Source organism: Hirundo rustica, unplaced genomic scaffold (assembly GCF_015227805.2).
Source record: "Hirundo rustica isolate bHirRus1 unplaced genomic scaffold, bHirRus1.pri.v3 scaffold_86_arrow_ctg1, whole genome shotgun sequence".
Taxonomy (NCBI): Eukaryota; Metazoa; Chordata; class Aves; order Passeriformes; family Hirundinidae; genus Hirundo; species Hirundo rustica.
Window position 1 is genome coordinate 213,017 of NW_026690714.1, and position 16,746 is coordinate 229,762.

The 16,746-nt window shown below is 53.8% G+C and overlaps 2 protein-coding genes across 3 annotated transcripts; both read right to left on the minus strand.

The window, feature by feature from the left end:
* Positions 1 to 1,518: 1,518 nt before the first annotated feature.
* Positions 1,519 to 4,715, minus strand: LOC120748200 (olfactory receptor 14J1-like). Of its 2 annotated transcripts, XM_040054303.2 has the most exons (3): positions 3,895 to 4,715; positions 2,780 to 3,008; positions 1,519 to 2,511 (listed from the first exon to the last, which is right to left on the minus strand). In XM_040054303.2, the coding sequence occupies exon 3, from the start codon at positions 2,486 to 2,488 to the stop codon at positions 1,556 to 1,558; it is 933 nt and encodes a 310-aa protein (XP_039910237.1). In that variant the 5' UTR covers positions 2,489 to 2,511; positions 2,780 to 3,008; positions 3,895 to 4,715; the 3' UTR covers positions 1,519 to 1,555. The 2 variants fall into 2 exon arrangements, with proteins under 2 accessions (XP_039910237.1, XP_039910236.1); XM_040054302.2 differs by lacking the exon at positions 2,780 to 3,008.
* Positions 4,716 to 11,363: 6,648 nt separating this feature from the next.
* Positions 11,364 to 12,850, minus strand: LOC120748198 (zinc finger protein 239-like). Its single transcript, XM_040054300.2, has 2 exons — positions 12,776 to 12,850; positions 11,364 to 12,589 (listed from the first exon to the last, which is right to left on the minus strand). Exons 1-2 carry the CDS (start codon positions 12,825 to 12,827, stop codon positions 11,586 to 11,588), a joined length of 1,056 nt encoding a protein of 351 aa, XP_039910234.1. The 5' UTR covers positions 12,828 to 12,850; the 3' UTR covers positions 11,364 to 11,585.
* Between the last annotated feature and the right edge of the window lie 3,896 nt (positions 12,851 to 16,746).

A 16,746-nucleotide genomic window follows, 5' to 3' on the forward strand; every position in this document is an offset into this window, starting at 1 on the left:
TTTTTCCCGAACCAGTTGGAGGAGGGAAGGGGGGCCCCGTGGGAGGGTTTCTCCCAAAATCTGCCTGAAACCACCACAGCCCCAAATCCCATCATGTCAGCCCTGCAGAGCCTCTGCAGCTCCTCTTCCTTGCCCAGAACAGGGAGCTCCACAGCCAGACACAACAGCCCAGATGTGCCCCCCTGGCCTGTGGTCCTTGGCAAGGGAGCAGCACCAGGCACTGCAGGAGTCTGCAGACAATTTCTGAAGCACTTGGAGGATGATCCTGCTCCCCAATGGATGTTCCCATGGTGTTGGGAACTAAGTGGGGACTGGGACCAAGGAGGAAAGGGCAGCCAGGGATGGGCTGTTTGCAGTGGAGGGAACAGGGATGGGCAACAGGAAGGAATTTGTAGCAGGAATGGGAAAAGAAAGCCAAGGGGAAGCAAAGGAAATGCTGAGGGCAGTTTGAGGGTGGCTGCCAGGCAGCCCTGGCTCTGAGCAACAACATCTGCAGTGGCACAGGAAACTCACAGCTCATGGGAACAAACTTTCTGGATGACTTCAGTGGCCACCACAAACCTGAGTGGTTTCCCTGCTGTCCCCCAGCCCTTCCTGGCCCCAGGGGCTGATGATGGCATTTGTGCTCACTCAGGTTCATCTCCCCATACCAACACCATGGGGGTGCTCACGCCTGCTCTGGGCAGTGCAAACAGGGGCTCCTGAGCCAGTGCTGCCGTGTCTGTGCCTGCAAGGATGCGGCACCTGTGTGAGCTGGGGGAGAGGCCAGGGCTGCAGAGGGGGGATGTTGTTGGCAGGTGCATGAGGACGCTCTGGGACGCTGCCCTGGGGTGTCCAGCACAGTGGGGATGGATCAGCCCCTGCTCTGCTGCTCCTTCCCATCTCCCCCAGGGACCTTGCAGAGCCCCAGCCATGCTGTTTGCCCCCAGCCTGCCCACGGCCACCCTGGGGCTGCTCACGGGGCTTTTCTCTGCCGAGCATTGGCCTGGGTGTGTTCTGGAGAGAGCCTGGGCAAGGAGCCTGGAGCCCCCAGGCCCTGCCCTGAGGCGTCAGCGCTGCCCCAGCAGTGCCCATGGCCTGTCCCTGCTGCAGCCCCGGCACTGCCACCCCCAGCACTGTGCCCAGCCCCGAGAGCACTCAGGCCCTACAGCAACACCAGGGCCAGGAGGGCAGCGGGGCAGGGGCACGGGAGCAGCACTGGCAACACCAAGTGCTGCTGCTCCTGGGCACAGCTGCTGTGCCAGCACCGATCTGCCCCCAGCTCTGCACACAGACATTGCTGCTGCAGCTGCAGAGAAGGGAACAAAAGGGGGATCTCTGCAGGAAACTTGGCTGGGAGATCCCTTAGTTCCTTTAAAGCCACCAAGAGCGCAGCCCCTCACTGACACAGTCAAGTCCACAGAGTAAGTGGAGAGAAACAAAATGAGTAATGGCCTAAAAATGGTTTGACTTTCTGGACAATATTAAAACATAAAACAAAGGGAAAAAAAACCCATAACAAAACCAATCTGTCAAGACTTTTATTCCAAGTGATTATCAGAAATTGGCCAGCAGTTTAATGTCCCTGAAACCATACAGTCATCAGTCTCCGCACTGCAGCCTTGAGCTCCTGGTTCCTCAGGCTGTAGATGAGGGGGTTCAGGGCTGGAGGCACCACTGAGTACAGAACTGACAGAGCCAGATCCAGGGATGGGGAGGAGATGGAGGGGGGCTTCAGGTAGGCAAAAAAGCCAGTGCTGAGGAACAGGGAGAGCACAGCCAGGTGAGGGAGGCAGGTGGAAAAGGCTTTGTGCCTTCCCTGCTCAGAGGGGATCCTAAGCACAGCCCTGAAGATCTGCACATAGGAGAAAACAATGAACAAAAAAGCACCAAATACCAAACAGGCACTAACAGTAAGAAGCCCAAGTTCCCTGAGGTAGGAGTGTGAGCAGGAGAGCTTGAGGATCTGTGGGATTTCACAGAAGAACTGGCCCAGGGCATTGCCATGGCACAGGGGCAGGGAAAATGTATTGGCTGTGTGCATCAGTGAATAGAGAAAGGCACTGGCCCAGGCAGCTGCTGCCATGTGGGCACAAGCTCTGCTGCCCAGGAGGGTCCCATAGTGCAGGGGTTTGCAGATGGACACGTAGCGGTCATAGCTCATGATGGTCAGGAGGGAAAACTCTGTTGTAGCACAGAAAACAACAAGAAATACTTGGGCAGCACATCCTGTGTAGGAGATGTTCCTGGTGTCCCAGAGGGAATTGTGCATGGCTTTGGGCACAGTGGTGAGGATGGAACCCAGGTTGGTGAGGGCCAGGTTGAGCAGGAAGAAGAACATGGGCGTGTGCAGGTGGTGGCCGCAGGCTACGGCGCTGATGATGAGGCCGTTGGCCAGAAGGGCAGCCAGGGAGATGCCCAGGAAGAGGCAGAAGTGCAGGAGCTGCAGCTGCCGCGTGTCTGCCAATGCCAGCAGGAGGAAGTGGCTGATGGAGCTGCTGTTGGACATTTGCTGTGGCTGGGCATTGGATACTGCCATGGAGAAAAGGATAGGGAAATTTAGAAGACATACCTGTTACCAAAATCAAAACCATTTCCCTTACACCCTCCCCTGGAAAACACAGACACCCTCTTGTGTTCAGGAGTTCTGCAGTTTTCTCTTTAAGATCCCCACATATCTTTTTTGATATTCTTGGATATCGAACCCTCTAAATTTTTGATGCCCTTAGGGAGGACAGATCAAGTTCTGTGAGGCAACGTGATGAGTGGAGAGTGAGGGGACATGGTCTGTCATTCTGACCTGTTCAGAGTCTCTCTGGGATTTAGCCTTTCTCAGGTGGAGGGTGATCAGTATCACATGTTTCCCATAAAAAATCTCCAGGTGCTGCTGAGAGCAGATGGATCCACCGAAGAACAGCTCCGCTTTCGTATCCAAGGTCTCATGGTGCTCATTTCACCAACCCAACAGCATTTTCAGTGTCAGAACACCTCTGTCTTTCCCCAGGGGTCTTTCAGATAACACAAAGATGCTGCAGAACAGATTTGCATCCTCGATTGAAGCTCCCAGCTTGGACTGAAATCTCAGGGAGACTTCCAAGTGTCTTCTAAGACTTCTAAGGGAGATGCAGCTCCTTCCCTGGCTGCACTGACAGCATTGCCCACAGCCGGGCACTGGGGACAGCGTCGCCCTGAGCCCGCTGTGCCCCCTCCCAGAGCCCCCCAGTGCCGGGCAGCTGCTCCCAGCCCTGTGCTCTGCAGAGGGAACTGGGCCTGGGGCTGCAGAGCTGCCCCACGGCTCTGCCGCAGCTCTGCCTGCACAGGAGGGGCTTCACACCTTGGACCCCCGGCCCTGAGGGCAGAGGCTTGGCTGGGGGACAGGAGGGAGGGGGCTTGTTCAGAGGGAGGGGCTGCACTGGAGGGGATCCTGTGGAGGTCTCTAAATTCTCCCTCCCACAACATTTCTGGGGTTTGTTTTCTCTCATGGCCTCATCTGCTTCCTGGAGATTTTCCTCCTGCAGGTGTTTCCCTGTGCCTGAGCTCTCCCTGCCAGCACTCACAGACCCCAAATCTCTGGGCACTCTCCTTGGCCCTACAGAGCCCTGGCTGTTTGCAGGGCACTGGCTGGGGGCAGGTTCTGTTTGTAGTTTAGAGAAAGGACAGCTCAGACTAAGCCAGATCATTAAGAGTTTCTATGTCCCAGGGACTTGTCAAAATTAATGATAGCTTTGTTATGTGTTCTCCCTCTGCCCCATTATATAATATTAGGAAATGAAAACAAAGTCTTAGGAAAAACCCTAGTTTTAAAATAAATCCTTGTCTTGCAAAAGTTTTGGGGATGGGCAGAAGCTCTCAATGTGTCAGAGCTTCATGAGCATTTCCCTCCCCTGCACCAGAAATACTCAGAGTTGTACTCACAGAGTCTGTAGGCATTGGGATGTTCCAGCTTTAGGAGATCCCTGCAGGAGCTGCAGCTGCCTTGTCCTGCAGCCAGAGGTTCCTGTGTCAAGGGCTGGGAGTGATTCTCCTGCAGTCACTTCTCAGCTCCTTCCCAGCCCTGAGTGCTTGAAGCTCTCTGTGCCTGTGTGCTGTGCCCGGGGTGGCTGCAGGCAGTGCCCCAGCCCTGCTGGGCTGTGCTCAGGAGCTGCTCCTGGGCAGAGCTGTCTCTCTGCAGCGCTGCCCTTGCCAGGAGCTGCCTCTGTGCCAGGAGCCTGGACCCAGCTCAGCAGCACAGACACAGCACAAGGACTTTAATGACCCTCTCTGGGCTTTGTGCTGAGGCCCTGAACATCAGTCCCTGAGAGGGAGCTGAAGAAACCTCTCAAGAATTCCTAGTCAGAATCTAACTCCAAAGTGTTTTGAAGTTTTAATGGGTCCCACTGAGGGACAGGACAGAGAAAGTGTCCCCAGGCCCCAGGCAGAGCAGAGAACTGGAGGCAGTGATGACAGGTGGGGACAAAGAGAAGCCAAGTCTTGGTGCCCTGGGGCACAGCAGCCTCTGTGCCACCAAGGGCTGTGAGGAGACACCTTGTCCTGAGGCCCTGGGGCCTCCTGGCACAGCCCCAGCAAGGCTGGGCACTGTCAGCCCCTTGTGCTGCCCTCAGCATCCCCCTCACATCCCAGTGGCCTCAAGGATCTGCTGGAAGGAGTCCCTGGGGAGCCTTGGTCAGCAATGGCCCTGGGGGTGCTCCTGAATGCTCCCAGGGACTGCAGGTTTTTCAAAGGACTTTGGGTTTTGCTTTTGCCTTGGATTCTCTAACAGGTTTGTGCAATCATGGCCTCCAATTATCTGCTTTAATTAGTCCCTTGAGAGGCTTTGTGGGTAATGACACTCTGGTCATTAATACTCATTAATACTTCAAGGAACTTCAGGTTTTTAAAGGTACTTGGTGTTGCCCTTTTAGAACTGACTCTATGAGAAAGATTGTGCAATCATGGCCCCAATTAACTACTTTAATAAATCCCTTGGGATTCTCTGTCAGTAAAAACAGTGGGGCTCATTAATACTCCAGGGTAATCAAGGTATTGAAGAACTTTCTTTTGGCAGAAAACTGTGTCAAAAAAGAGTCTGAGAGGTTTGTGCAATCATGGCCCCAACTATCTGCTTTAATTAGTCCCTTGAGATTCTTAGCCAGCAACAAACCTCAGTGGGGCTCATTAATGCTTCAAGGTACTACGGATTAATTCAAGTACTTCTTTTTGCTACTGAGTCTCTGAGAGGTTTTCATTCAGTCCTGGCCTCCAATTCTCTCCTTCACGGACTCCATGAGGAGCCTGTGTTGGGGATGGACCTCTGTGGGACCCATTGATGCATTGAGACACTTTGGGTTTTTCTTCTGACTTTCCCTCCTGGAAAGGTTTGTGCAATTTCCTCTCAGGCCCTGAGGTTCCAGGGCTCAGCACCAAATCCACCATTAGACTCATTAGGAGAAAGCAAGTCCTGACAAACCATGGCTGTGCCTTGAGTTCCCTCTGGTCTGGTGCCATTCATTAGGAAGTTTTCCTGCTGCAGTTATGGAGAAATACTTCAAAGAGCTTCTAAGAAATATGTATTCCTATTTTCAAGGCTGTATTTCAATACTGTACTCATTACACAAGAGGTGATTACAGCATTCTGTGGTTGATAATGAACCAGGGTCTCCCAAGGAGATCTCGCCTGCTCAGAGAAGCTGTGCTTTGTGGTCTGACCCGGTGTGGACAACCTTGCTCCACATTCCCAAACCACATCCTATCTCTTCTCACTCGCCTGGGATATGCCTTCCTTGGAGACCAGGCTGCACTTAGCCAAAGAAGGATTTTCTTCTTTTATTTTTGAAGCAATCTAAAACTCCTGAGTTTCCCCATTTCCTCAAGTGTGTGCCAAGCCCAAGGTGCCACCAAGAGCACTGCAGCCCTGCCCTGGGCCAGGAGTGAGGGTGGATCATCATCCCAACCTGCCCTGGGCCATTGCAAGGGGCTGTGGCCATGGACACTGCACTGACCCCACTGCTGGCTTTGGATCCCTCATCCCTTCAAGTTTCCTTGGAAAGCACCCCAAGGACCCATTTCTGCAGCCAGGTTCCATGGCCAGGGGGGATGTGGGGGGCTGCAGGCAGTCAATGCCCCATCCCTGGAAACATTCAAGTCCAGCTGGGACAGGGCTCTGAACAACCTGATCTGGTGAAAGATGTCCCTGCTCATCCCAGGCCTGGACAAGAGGCCTGAGTGAGGCCTGAACAGCAGGCCCTGAGCCAAAGGTGACCTCTGCATCAACCTTCCAACAAAAGGTTATCTTTGCATCTGCTCATTAGTGAAATATGCATGGTCATTAGCACTGTGACAGATGTATCCACTCATTAGTGAGACATGTATTGACCTTTCTGTGTTTAGAAGCCGAACAAGGCCATGAAATCTGACATCTGGCCTTGTTTGGGGCTGGATGGTCAAAGTCACCTCCCTTGGTTCCTCCTTGGGCCCTGGCCAGGCTTTGGGAGGGACCCAAGAGGAGGATGAAACCAGCTGTTCCTGCACTAGAAGTGCTGTCAGTTTGTTTATTCAGCACTATCAGAGCTGGGCCCTCTCACAGCCAGGTTGGAGCCTCACCTGTGGCTGGAGGCACCTGCAGGAATTCCCAGTGTCCGGGAGTGGCTCTCCAGTCCTTGGCTGGGACAGCTTCCCCCAGCTGATGTGTGGATGTGGGTGATGGGAAAGTCTGAGGGGAACTGGTGATGGATCTTTCTCAATCCCTGCAGGCAATCTTTGGTAGTGATGGTTGGGTGCATTGCTGAGCTGCTCCTTTTGTGCTCCTTTGCTGCTTTGAGCTGTAGTAAATGACACTGATTCCTTCAGGTGGTGTTTGTGTCTTTGGTGCTGACCCTGCCCACTGGTAAAACAATACTGGCAGAGTCTGGCCAGATCACACCAAAATGTCACTTTTTAAATGTAAATGTGAGGAACCAATCTCATCTGAAATTCGTGGATGAGAAGCCCTTTCCTAGATCTTGCTGGCTCTGGAGTGGGCTGAGGTCAGAGCACCCTGTCAGCAGTGGGGCAGTCAGGTAAAAGAGGCTGAACTGCTGGATGTGTTAAAATGCATCCAAATATTGCATATGAAAAAAGGCAAAGAACTTGTGGGTTTGGGAAGATGAGGATGGATTTTGTTAACAGCACATTGGAAACAGCACCACAGAAGGAAGAATTGGTTTTGGAATGCTCCCACACGGAGTGAGAGAAGGAAGGTTTAAATCTTGAGCTCAGGTTTCTTTGTGCAAGTGAAATATAGTATTATAGTTATTATTAGTAGTAGCTATTTCAAAATATCCTGTGATATTTTTTTTTTTTCAATTTAATTAACAATCAATAATGTGAAAGAATGCTGATTTTTTAGCTTTGGCTTCTATCATGGGTTGGCACAGTTTTGTTTTCTGGTTATAGGGAAATGTGAAATGTTTTTCCCTGCCATCACCCTGGAGTGGTTTTGGTGGGGGGAGGACAGGGACCTATCAGAAAGCTGGCCGGGATATTGGCAGCTAAGTTGACCAATGGGAAATGTCGATGTGACTTTGGAGGGGACATTTTAAACTAATCTGCTGCTGATCGGTCTCTCTCTCGCTTTGGAATCAGCCATGAGGTGACATCGTGGGCGGTGGGCAGGCCCCGGTCGGGCCCCTGAGAGCTGCTGCCCACATGGGAGCAGCCTGGGTTGAGCCCTTTTACAGCTTTGTGGTAGCTCTGAGCTGGGCCGCCCTGGATGAGACCGAGGGGTGGAAAAAAGGACATCTGCCAGCTTCCTCCATCAGCACAGCTTTGCATTTTCTACAGCTCATGCAGCCTGGCGCTTGCACATGGCCCTTGCAACCTCGGGGGGGATTTAACCCTTTCCTAGCAACATGGAGCTTTTAAAGCACAACTCCTCCTTGAGAGAAAGAAAGAAATCAGAGGGTACATAGGACAGACACTGAATGAAGTCAGTTAGATTAGAAGTGAAAGAATTAATAATATTGGAATAGGATTGATGAAGTGGATATTTTTAACCGGACTTCCCTAGGGTAAACCATGGAGAAATGGATTGTTCTTTGCAGCATCTTAGTGTTGTTTGGTAGAATGCTATTCTAATCAAAATTGAGGACTGATGTAATTGAAATTTATTTGGGAACTTTAAAGCCCTCACACCTGGGTTAAAAGGAGGTCTCAGCCTTTGAGACAAAGATGATTTTAGACTAGAAGAAGTATTCGTAAATAGTACCCCAGATACACTGAGAAGCTCCGCTGATAGAACATCACAGTCTGCGAAAACTCCGGGTGACAGCAGATGTGTGACATTGAGAGCACTGGACTATTTTGTCTTGTGGCAAACATCTTCATAAAAAAATCGTAGAGAGACTCTTCTCCAAAAAGTAATGAGTAATTATGTCTAAATAGTGAAACTGACTGAAAATCTCAAGTTGTGTCTTTCTATGTTGTTCAATAAGAAAGTTAATAGTTTTTAAGAGAAGTGTGTTTTAAAGTGTCATTCTGTTTTAGATTAAGTTTTCTTTTTCTCAACTTTTTTTTCATTCTTTTAGTGTGTATTAATAAAACTTTTTTGTTGTTCATTTTTAATCTTAAGCCTGCTTTGTTTTTTTTATTTTTATTCCTAATCTCTCCCCTCCAGAAAAAGAGAATAAATACTAAAAGCCCTACATTAATTGGTGTTTCTGCCTGGTTTTATTAAATTAAAACCATTACACCTGTCATGGAATTGCCATGGAAACCCAGCTGATTGGAAATGCAATGGTGGACAAAGGTTTTAGTAGGGCCTGTCACAATAGGACAAAGGGTGGTGGTTTTAAACTAAAGGAAGGGAGGTTCAGATAAGGGCAGATAAGGAGGAAACTTTTGATGGTGAGGTTGGTCATACAACAGGACAGGTTCCCAGGGAGGTGGTCAATGCCCCATCCCTGGAAACATTCAAGTCCAGCTGGGACAGGGCTCTGAACAACCTGATCTGGTGAAAGATGTCCCTGCTCATGGCAGGGGTTTGGATGAGATGAGCACTGCAGAGCTCTTCCCATCCAAACCATTCCAGGATTGCATGGGGAGAAGGGGCTGCTCACTGGACTCCATCCACTCCCTTGACTCCTCCTTGTCTCTGCTGGAGCCCACATCCAGCAGCCAAAGCCAGCCCCTTCTCTGGCCTTTCCCTGCCCTGCCCCAGGGGCTGACAGAGCCAGGGTGGCACAGGTGACCTTTAGGCTTTGCAGGGCTCAGGCACAGCGGCTGGGACAGAGTCAGGGCTGAGGTCACACTCTGTGGGCTGGGGCAGAGCCCAGCCAGAAATGAGCCCTGGAGCAGCAGCTCTGCAGTGGTGGCCACCAGGCCGCCTTGCCAAGGGAGGCTTCTGGCCATGGCCTGGAAGCAGCTGCTGCTGCCAAGGTGCCTTTGGTGCCTCAGGCTCTCCCTGGCACAGCTCCCAGCACGGCACTCTGCACTTGTGCCCGAGGCCTTCACTGTGTTGGGGCTGGCCTGGGGCTTTTCCTGCAGCGGGATCTGCCCTGGTCCTGGCACAGGAAAGGCAGTTCCTGCTGGAGCAGGAGGCTCTGCCTGCAATGGGCTCAAACAACTCTAACAAAGGCCCATTTACTTCAGAATTGCTTTCTAAAGCATGATATTCTAATAATTGTAATAGCTCCTAAACTGTGGAGTAAATAACTCTTTCTTTTATTTACTCTGTAGTGTGAATAAATCTTTCTGTCCATTCCTGATCTGAATCAATCATAGTTGTATCTATATAAATATATCTGGTATTCCTTTGTTAATCCTGTGGGACAAATTGCATTGCAGTTCAATCCACCTGTCCAATCTTTTACACATAAACCTTTAACAAAATGTGGGGATGGGATTGGATCCAGCCACTCCCAGTCTCCTCTCTTAGATGGAAATTTAAAAGTCTAGGCATCCTGGAGGAGTTTGGGGATCCATGGTGGCTGTTGGGTGTCATTTCTCATCCTCATGACTCAGCAGGAGTTTCTCCAATGAAGAAATAAAGCTTTTGCCTGAAGCTCCCACTCTGCCCATGACAGGAACCCCTGTGAGTGTCTGGGACATCCCGGCTCTTTGGCAGCCTGGGGACTCCTGGGATATCACTGTGGAGCCCCCGTGAGTGCCTGTGACAGATCGGTGCCTTTGCAGCCCAAGAACCCCTGGGATGTCACCATGGAATGGCTGTGACTGCCTCTGACCACAGGGCTCTTGACCATCCCCAGAAACCCCTGGGAGGTCTCCATGGAGCCCCTGTCTCTGCCTGTGACATTCCAGCTCTGGAACAGCCTGGAGACTCTTGGAAAGTCCCCATGGAACCCCTCTGAGGGCCTGTGACAACTCGGTTCCTTAGCAGGCAACCATCACCAGCCCCTGTTGCTATGGTCAGTTTCCATGGCAACCATCACCAGCCCCTGTTGCTATGGTCAGTTTCCATGGCAACCATCACCAGCCCCTGTTGCTATGGTCAGTTTCCATGGCAACCATCACCAGCCCCTGTTGCTATGGTCAGTTTCCATGGCAACCATCCCAGCCCCTGTTGCTATGGTCGGTCCCTTGGCAGCTCCATGCAGATCCCAGGCCAGGGGTGGTTCCATGGACACCAGCTCAGGCCTGGAGCCAGAGCCCGTTGCCATGGCAACCATTTGCAGTCCCATTCCCAGGGCCATGGGATCCCAGAAGCACAGAATTGGCTGAGTTGGGAGGGACCCATCAGGATCCTCGAGTCCAGCTCCTGGCCCTGCACAGGACACCCCAACAATCCCAGCCTGGGCCTGGCAGCAGTGTCCAAACGCTGCTGGAGCTCCCAGAGCCCTGGAGCTGTGACCCTTCCCTGGGAGCCTGTTCAGTGCCCCAGCAGCCTCTGGGGGAAAAACCTTTTCCTGACATCCAACCTAAACCTGCCCCGACTCAGCTCCAGCCCTTCCCTCCAGTCCTGTCCCTGGGCACCAGAGTGAAGAGGTTCCCACAGCCCCCAGCCAGGGACCCGCTCCCAAGGCTGCTGCCAGGGCAACCAGGGCTGGGACCAGCTGGGATGCTCGGTTTCCATGGGCTGGGGGTTTAGGAATGGGATTCCCCAATTTTGTGCTCCCTGCTAAAATCGAGCTGCCTGCTTCCTGCCCTCAAGCCTCCCATGGAAAGTACAATAGTACAAAGGATCCCAGGGCTGGGATAAGAACAATTTACTGGGAACAGCAACAAGATAAGGAACAAATAGGAACAGAAGCAATATTGATAACAGAAGGGATAAGACAAATGATATACAGGGAAAACTACAACAACACTGACTGGCGCTTCCCAGCCACGTATTTCCTCCTGCTGGGAAAGGACACCCTTGTCCTTGGGAAAGGAGAGAGAGTCCCTTTCCTGCCCCTGGCAATGACCTGAGATGGGATCAAATACAATGATGGGACCATGGCCAGACCCTCATGTTCTTCAGTCCAACCTCACATCATTGCCAGGGGCAGGGAGAGGGACAGGTGTCTTCCCAGCATGGATCATGGGAAATGTGGGTCACCAGGGCTCTGCCCAATGTGGGTCCTCTGATGGGGGATGAGGTTGGAGACACACATGAAGCTCTTCTCACAACTGGGGCACTTCCAGGACTTCCCTTACCGGTGCCTCCGTTGGTGTTGGCTCAGGTGAGACCTCTGGGTGAAGCTCTTCCCACACTGGGGACACTCGTAGGGCCTCTCCCCAGTGTGGATGCGCCGGTGCCTGATGAGGTGGGAGTTTTGCTTGAAGCCCTTCCTGCAGTCGGGGCAGTGGAAGGGCCTCTCCTCTCTGTGAATCCGCTGGTGCCGGAGGAGAGTGGAGCTGGTCTGAAACCTCTTCCCACACTCGGGACACTCGTAGGGCCTCTCCCCAGTGTGGATCATTTGGTGGATGATCAGCTGGGACCTCTGGTTGAAGCCCTTCCCACATTCCCCACACTTGTATGGCCTTTCCTCAGCGTGGAGGTTCTGGTGGCGGATCAAGTGGGAGCGCTGGATGAAGCTCTTCCCACACTGCTCACACTCGTAGGGCCGTTCTTTGGTGTGGATCCTCTGGTGGCGGATCAGGTGGGAGCTCTGGCTGAAGCTCATCCCACATTCCCCACACTCGTAGGGCCTCTCCCCAGTGTGGATGCGCCGGTGCCTGATGAGGGTGGAGTTGCGGTTGAAGCCCTTCCCACATTCAGGGCAGCGGAAGGGCCTCTCCTCTGTGTGAATCCGCTCGTGCTGGAGGAGACTGGAGCTGGTCTGAAACCTCTTCCCACACTCAGGACACTCGTAGGGCCTCTCCCCAGTGTGGATCCTCTGGTGTCTGATCAGGAGGCAGTTCCAGCTGAAGCTCTTCCCACACTCCAAGCACCTGTAGGGCTTCTCCCCATCATGAGGCTGCCCAGGGACCACCAGCTCAGAGCCCTGGCTGAAGCTCTGTCCACCTTCCTGGCACAGGGTGGGTCTTTCCTCCTCAGAGCATGCTGGGATGGGTTTGGAGTCCTTCCTCCTGCAGGATCTCGGGAGCTTTTCCTCCCTTTTGGATTCCTGCACTGTGGAGCTGTTCAAAACATGTTCCATGACGTTCTGCTGCGGGGATTTGTTCTCCCTGGTCTCCATCCTCAGCTCCTTGTCTGGGAGAGGAAGGACAAGGAGGGGATGGGATTTGCCTCCATGCCACAGGGAAGGGGAAGGAAATTCTCCCAACATATCTCTGGCAGGATGGCATTGGCAGCGGGGTTGTCCTGCAGCCGGAGGCCATGCTGGGCTGCGAAATGGAGCAGAAGAGAGGGGGAAAGGGGCACTGACTTCCTCCTCACCTGCCTGGCTGTTCCGTGGCATCTTCCTCTTCCTCACAGCCTTCTTCTCCATCTGGCCAAGGTTTTGCAATGTGAGATCCTGGTTTGGGGAAAAATACAATGTATGGGCACATTGGGTTAGGGGGTCCCTCCTGCCCAAGGCAGTCTCTGGAAGTTACTGGGCATCTGGTGCCCATAAAAACCTCCAAAACACCAAGATTCAATCCATCAACATACACAAATTACCAAGATTCAGCAAAAACACCAACCAGGAGTTTCCCCTCCCTGGTCCCTCCACTTTGGGATCCTAGAGGCCCCCCCATCTGGGTTGCTGTGAATCTAGTTTGTATTGGTCGTCCCCCTCTGTGGGCTGCTGTGCCCCCAGGGAATCCAGGAGGTTCCACTTCTCTGGGATCACCAGTTTGGCATCACAGGTGTCCCACCGGTCAGCACTGTCTGGTGTCCCTCTTTCTGTGTCCTGGGGTATCCATGGGACCCCTTGTACATGTTCCAAACATCTTCAGGCTTTTGGAACACCCCCAGCTCTTGCACTGCCCGTTTCTGCTTCCCCCAGTCCTGGGTTTCCCTTCCAACCCTGCCGATGCTGGGCGATCCCCAGGTGTCTCAGGGCTGACAATGCAGCCCCGGAGCCGGCCAGAGGCAGCCCCAGCACGGGGGGACCCTGCATCCTGCGCTCCCTCGGCAGCCGCGCCCAGCCCCGGGCACAGAGCTCCGTCAGCCCCCGCCGCCCCCTCCCCAGGGCCCCCCGGGGACCCCCGCAGCCGGGGCTGGCTCTGAGCGAGGCGGTCCCCAAGCCCGGCTGCGTGGCCAGGGGGGCACGGGGAGCCCGGGGCCTCTGTGCCAACGCTTCCCCCGCTCTCCCTCAGCCTTTGCCCGGCCCGGCCCAGCCCCCCGAGCCCCGCCAGGCCCCGCACGGCCACGGCCGGCCCGGGCCGCTCCCCTCGGAGCCCGGCCACACGGAGCTGCCTGCGCCGGGGGCCCACGGGCCGCCGAGCGCTCCCCGGGCCGCCCGGGCCTCGGCCCCGAGCACAGAGCTCTGCCCGGGGGGCTCCCGGCCCAAGGCGGCGGCTCCGGGCCCGGGCGGCCGCTCCCGGCTCCCACAGCCCGCCCGGGGCCGCCCCGCCCGTGCCGGGGCTGCGCCAGCGCTCCCCGCACCCGCGGGGCTTCAAACACATGGGGGCATTGCACAGATAAAACATTCCCCCCATCCTCCCCAAAAAACACTAAAATCTCAACCAGCCATCACCACCCCCACCACAAAAAAAAAAAAAAAAAAAAAAAAAAAAAAAAAAAATCCAAAACACAAAAACACAAACCAACCACTTCCACCCTGTCCTCGTGCGCCTTCCCAGGGACCCCAACCCCACGGGAATGCCCCCGGATCAGGACAAAAAGCTGCTCCCCTGGAGGCACTTGGAACACCCACCTGCGGCCCGGCCCTGGCACACGGCTCCCGGCAGCTGCCCCGCTGGCGCAGGCGGGGCTTTGGAGCAGGGAGGCTCTGCGGGACCCCCCGGGCTCTGCCCCCTCCCAGTCCCTGCCCGCCCCGGGGCTGACCTTCAGCCCGGGCTCTCTCGCTGTGCCCGGCTCCTGCACAGTCCGTGCTCTCAGTTCCTTGGCACCCTGGGCTCTCCACTGGGGCTCGGAGAACACCCAGCAATGGAACCTTATCCTGAAAAGGAACCATTTTGGTGCTGCATAGTGAGGACAGAACTGAAACTTTGTTCCTTTTGCCTTGGTGCAGAGACCCCCAGGGCATTTTCTGCACAGAGTTCCAGCCCTCAGCACTTGCTGAAGACTCTCTCTGCAAATGTCACGCTGCCAGGACCCTGTCCTTGCTGTCACCTGCTGTTGCTGGGCATGAACAGAGCTCCTGCACTTGCATTTCCAGCTGCTGTGCAACCAAAGCTGAGGCATCTGGAGCTGCCTGAATGCAACAACTGGAATATGAGCCTCTCTCGAGGGGGAAATCTCCCCCTCCTGTGCCAGCCCGTGCCAATGCTGCCATTCTCTGCTGCTGCTGGGGCACTCGGGGCTCTGGCTGAGCAGGAAAGGTGACCCTGAGCCAGGAGCTTTCCTTGGCTGCAGCAAAGCCTTGGCACGCAAAGACCTTCCTGGTGCTGTGCCCTGGGCCAGGAGGGATTGTGCCACTGGAGCTGAGCCTAAACTTCTTCTTCCAGGCAGCTTTAGGGCACAGAACGTGGAGAAGCCAGAGCTGACTCTCAGCTTTCCACTGTCCTCCAGAAGAATCCTGTGTATGAAGCAGCCTGAGAACAGGGTTTACGTGTGAGGTGAGGGGAATTCAGAGCCCTTTTCTCCCCTGTGGGCTTGAGGGTCTGCGTTTCCAATGGCCCTGCAGCTGCCAAAGGGGCTCTTTTTTGCTCAGCTGAGAACAATTCTGCTGAAAGCCTGTCCTAAACCTGGTTTTCCTGCAAATGTGCCCAATGAGTCCTCATTTTTTGCAGCCACAGGTCTTTTGTGCCTGCAGGTGTGAGAACTGACGGATGGAACAGCTCTGCTTGAGGGAAGTTCTTTTTCTTGATTTTTTTTTTTTTTTTTTTTTTTTTTTGGTCTTTCTTTGCTTGTTTGTTTGTTTGGGTTATTTGTTTTTGGGAGGGAGTTTTCTGTGCTTTTTATTGGGGGGTGGGGATTTTTTTGTTTTAGCTTGGGGGTGTTTTTGCAGTTTTTTTGGGGGGGGTTGTTTGTTTGTTTAATTGTTTTTTTGTTTGTTTTTTTCTTTTTTTTTAAAAATGACTCCACTGTCAGCTCTGGGAAGAGCTCTGTAACTCTATCTGGCATTTTCTGTGACATTGTGGGGTGGGCAAGGGGACTTTCTTCAAGCTGTGTGCACAGCAATGCACATCAGCCCAGGCCGGGGGTGCTCAGTGCCCGGTCAGTTTTGCTCTCTGGCTGTGGCTCTGGACGCTTCCCTTGGAGCGTCTCCAGGCAGGGAACGTTGGAGCTGTCACCACCGTGGTGTCACAGAGAGGGGAACGCTGGGGCTGTCCCGCTCCTGCCCCAGCCCCAAGAGCTCTGCCAGCACCTGGAGGAGACACAAAGGCTGAGCCCAAGGGTGAGAACTGCAGAAGGGGCTGAGCTGGGAGGGAGGCAGCGGGATCGTGGAGTGCAGACCCCTGCCCTATACAGACAGCCCAACAGTGGCAGCCTGGGCATTCCCGGGAGCGGTGTCCAAAGGCTCCTGGAGCTGCAGCAGCCTCAGAGCTGTGACCATTGCAGTGGCTGCAGGGCTCTGGGGAAAGGTCCCGGCCCTGGCTTGGGGCTGGGCCAGTGGCCCAGGGAGCAAATCAACTTGCAGCTGCTGCCCCACAGCAGAGAAGAGCAGGAATTGCTGGCTGGGAGAGACTCTTGCCAAGGGCCTGCAGTGCCAGGACACAGGCCATGGCTGGACACTGCTTGGGGCCAGGGTGAGCTGGGATGTGGGGATGGACTTGTTCCCTGGGAGGGTGGTGGGGCCCTGGCACAGAGTGGGTGAAAAAGCTGCGGCTGCCCTGGAATCCCTGGAAGTGTCCAAGGGCTGGTTGCAGGGAACATCCTGCCCTGAAGACATGGCATAGTCTGGTCTGGTGTGGCCAGTATAATGTGGGGATTGCAGTGTGAGGGGGTTTTGTGAAAATAGAGAGGGGTAGGGATTGCAGTGGGGGGATGGGGTGTTTTGGGCTGTTGGAGCAGGGGGCAGAAAAGCAAGAGGCAGTTTTGGGTGAGTGATGGTGGTTGTAGCAATTGTGTAGCAGGGCTGAGGTGGAGTGTCAGTGAGTTTGGGAAGGTGCAGGCAGCTGGGAAAGAAAGAAAGAAAGAAAGAAAGAAAGAAAGAAAGAAAGAAAGAAAGAAAGAAAGAAAGAAAGAAAGAAAGAAAGAAAGAAAGAAAGAAAGAAAGGAGAGAAAGAGAAAAGGAGGAGAGAAAGAGAAAAGGAGGAGAGAAAGAGAAAGGAAGAGAAAGGAAGAGAAAGGAA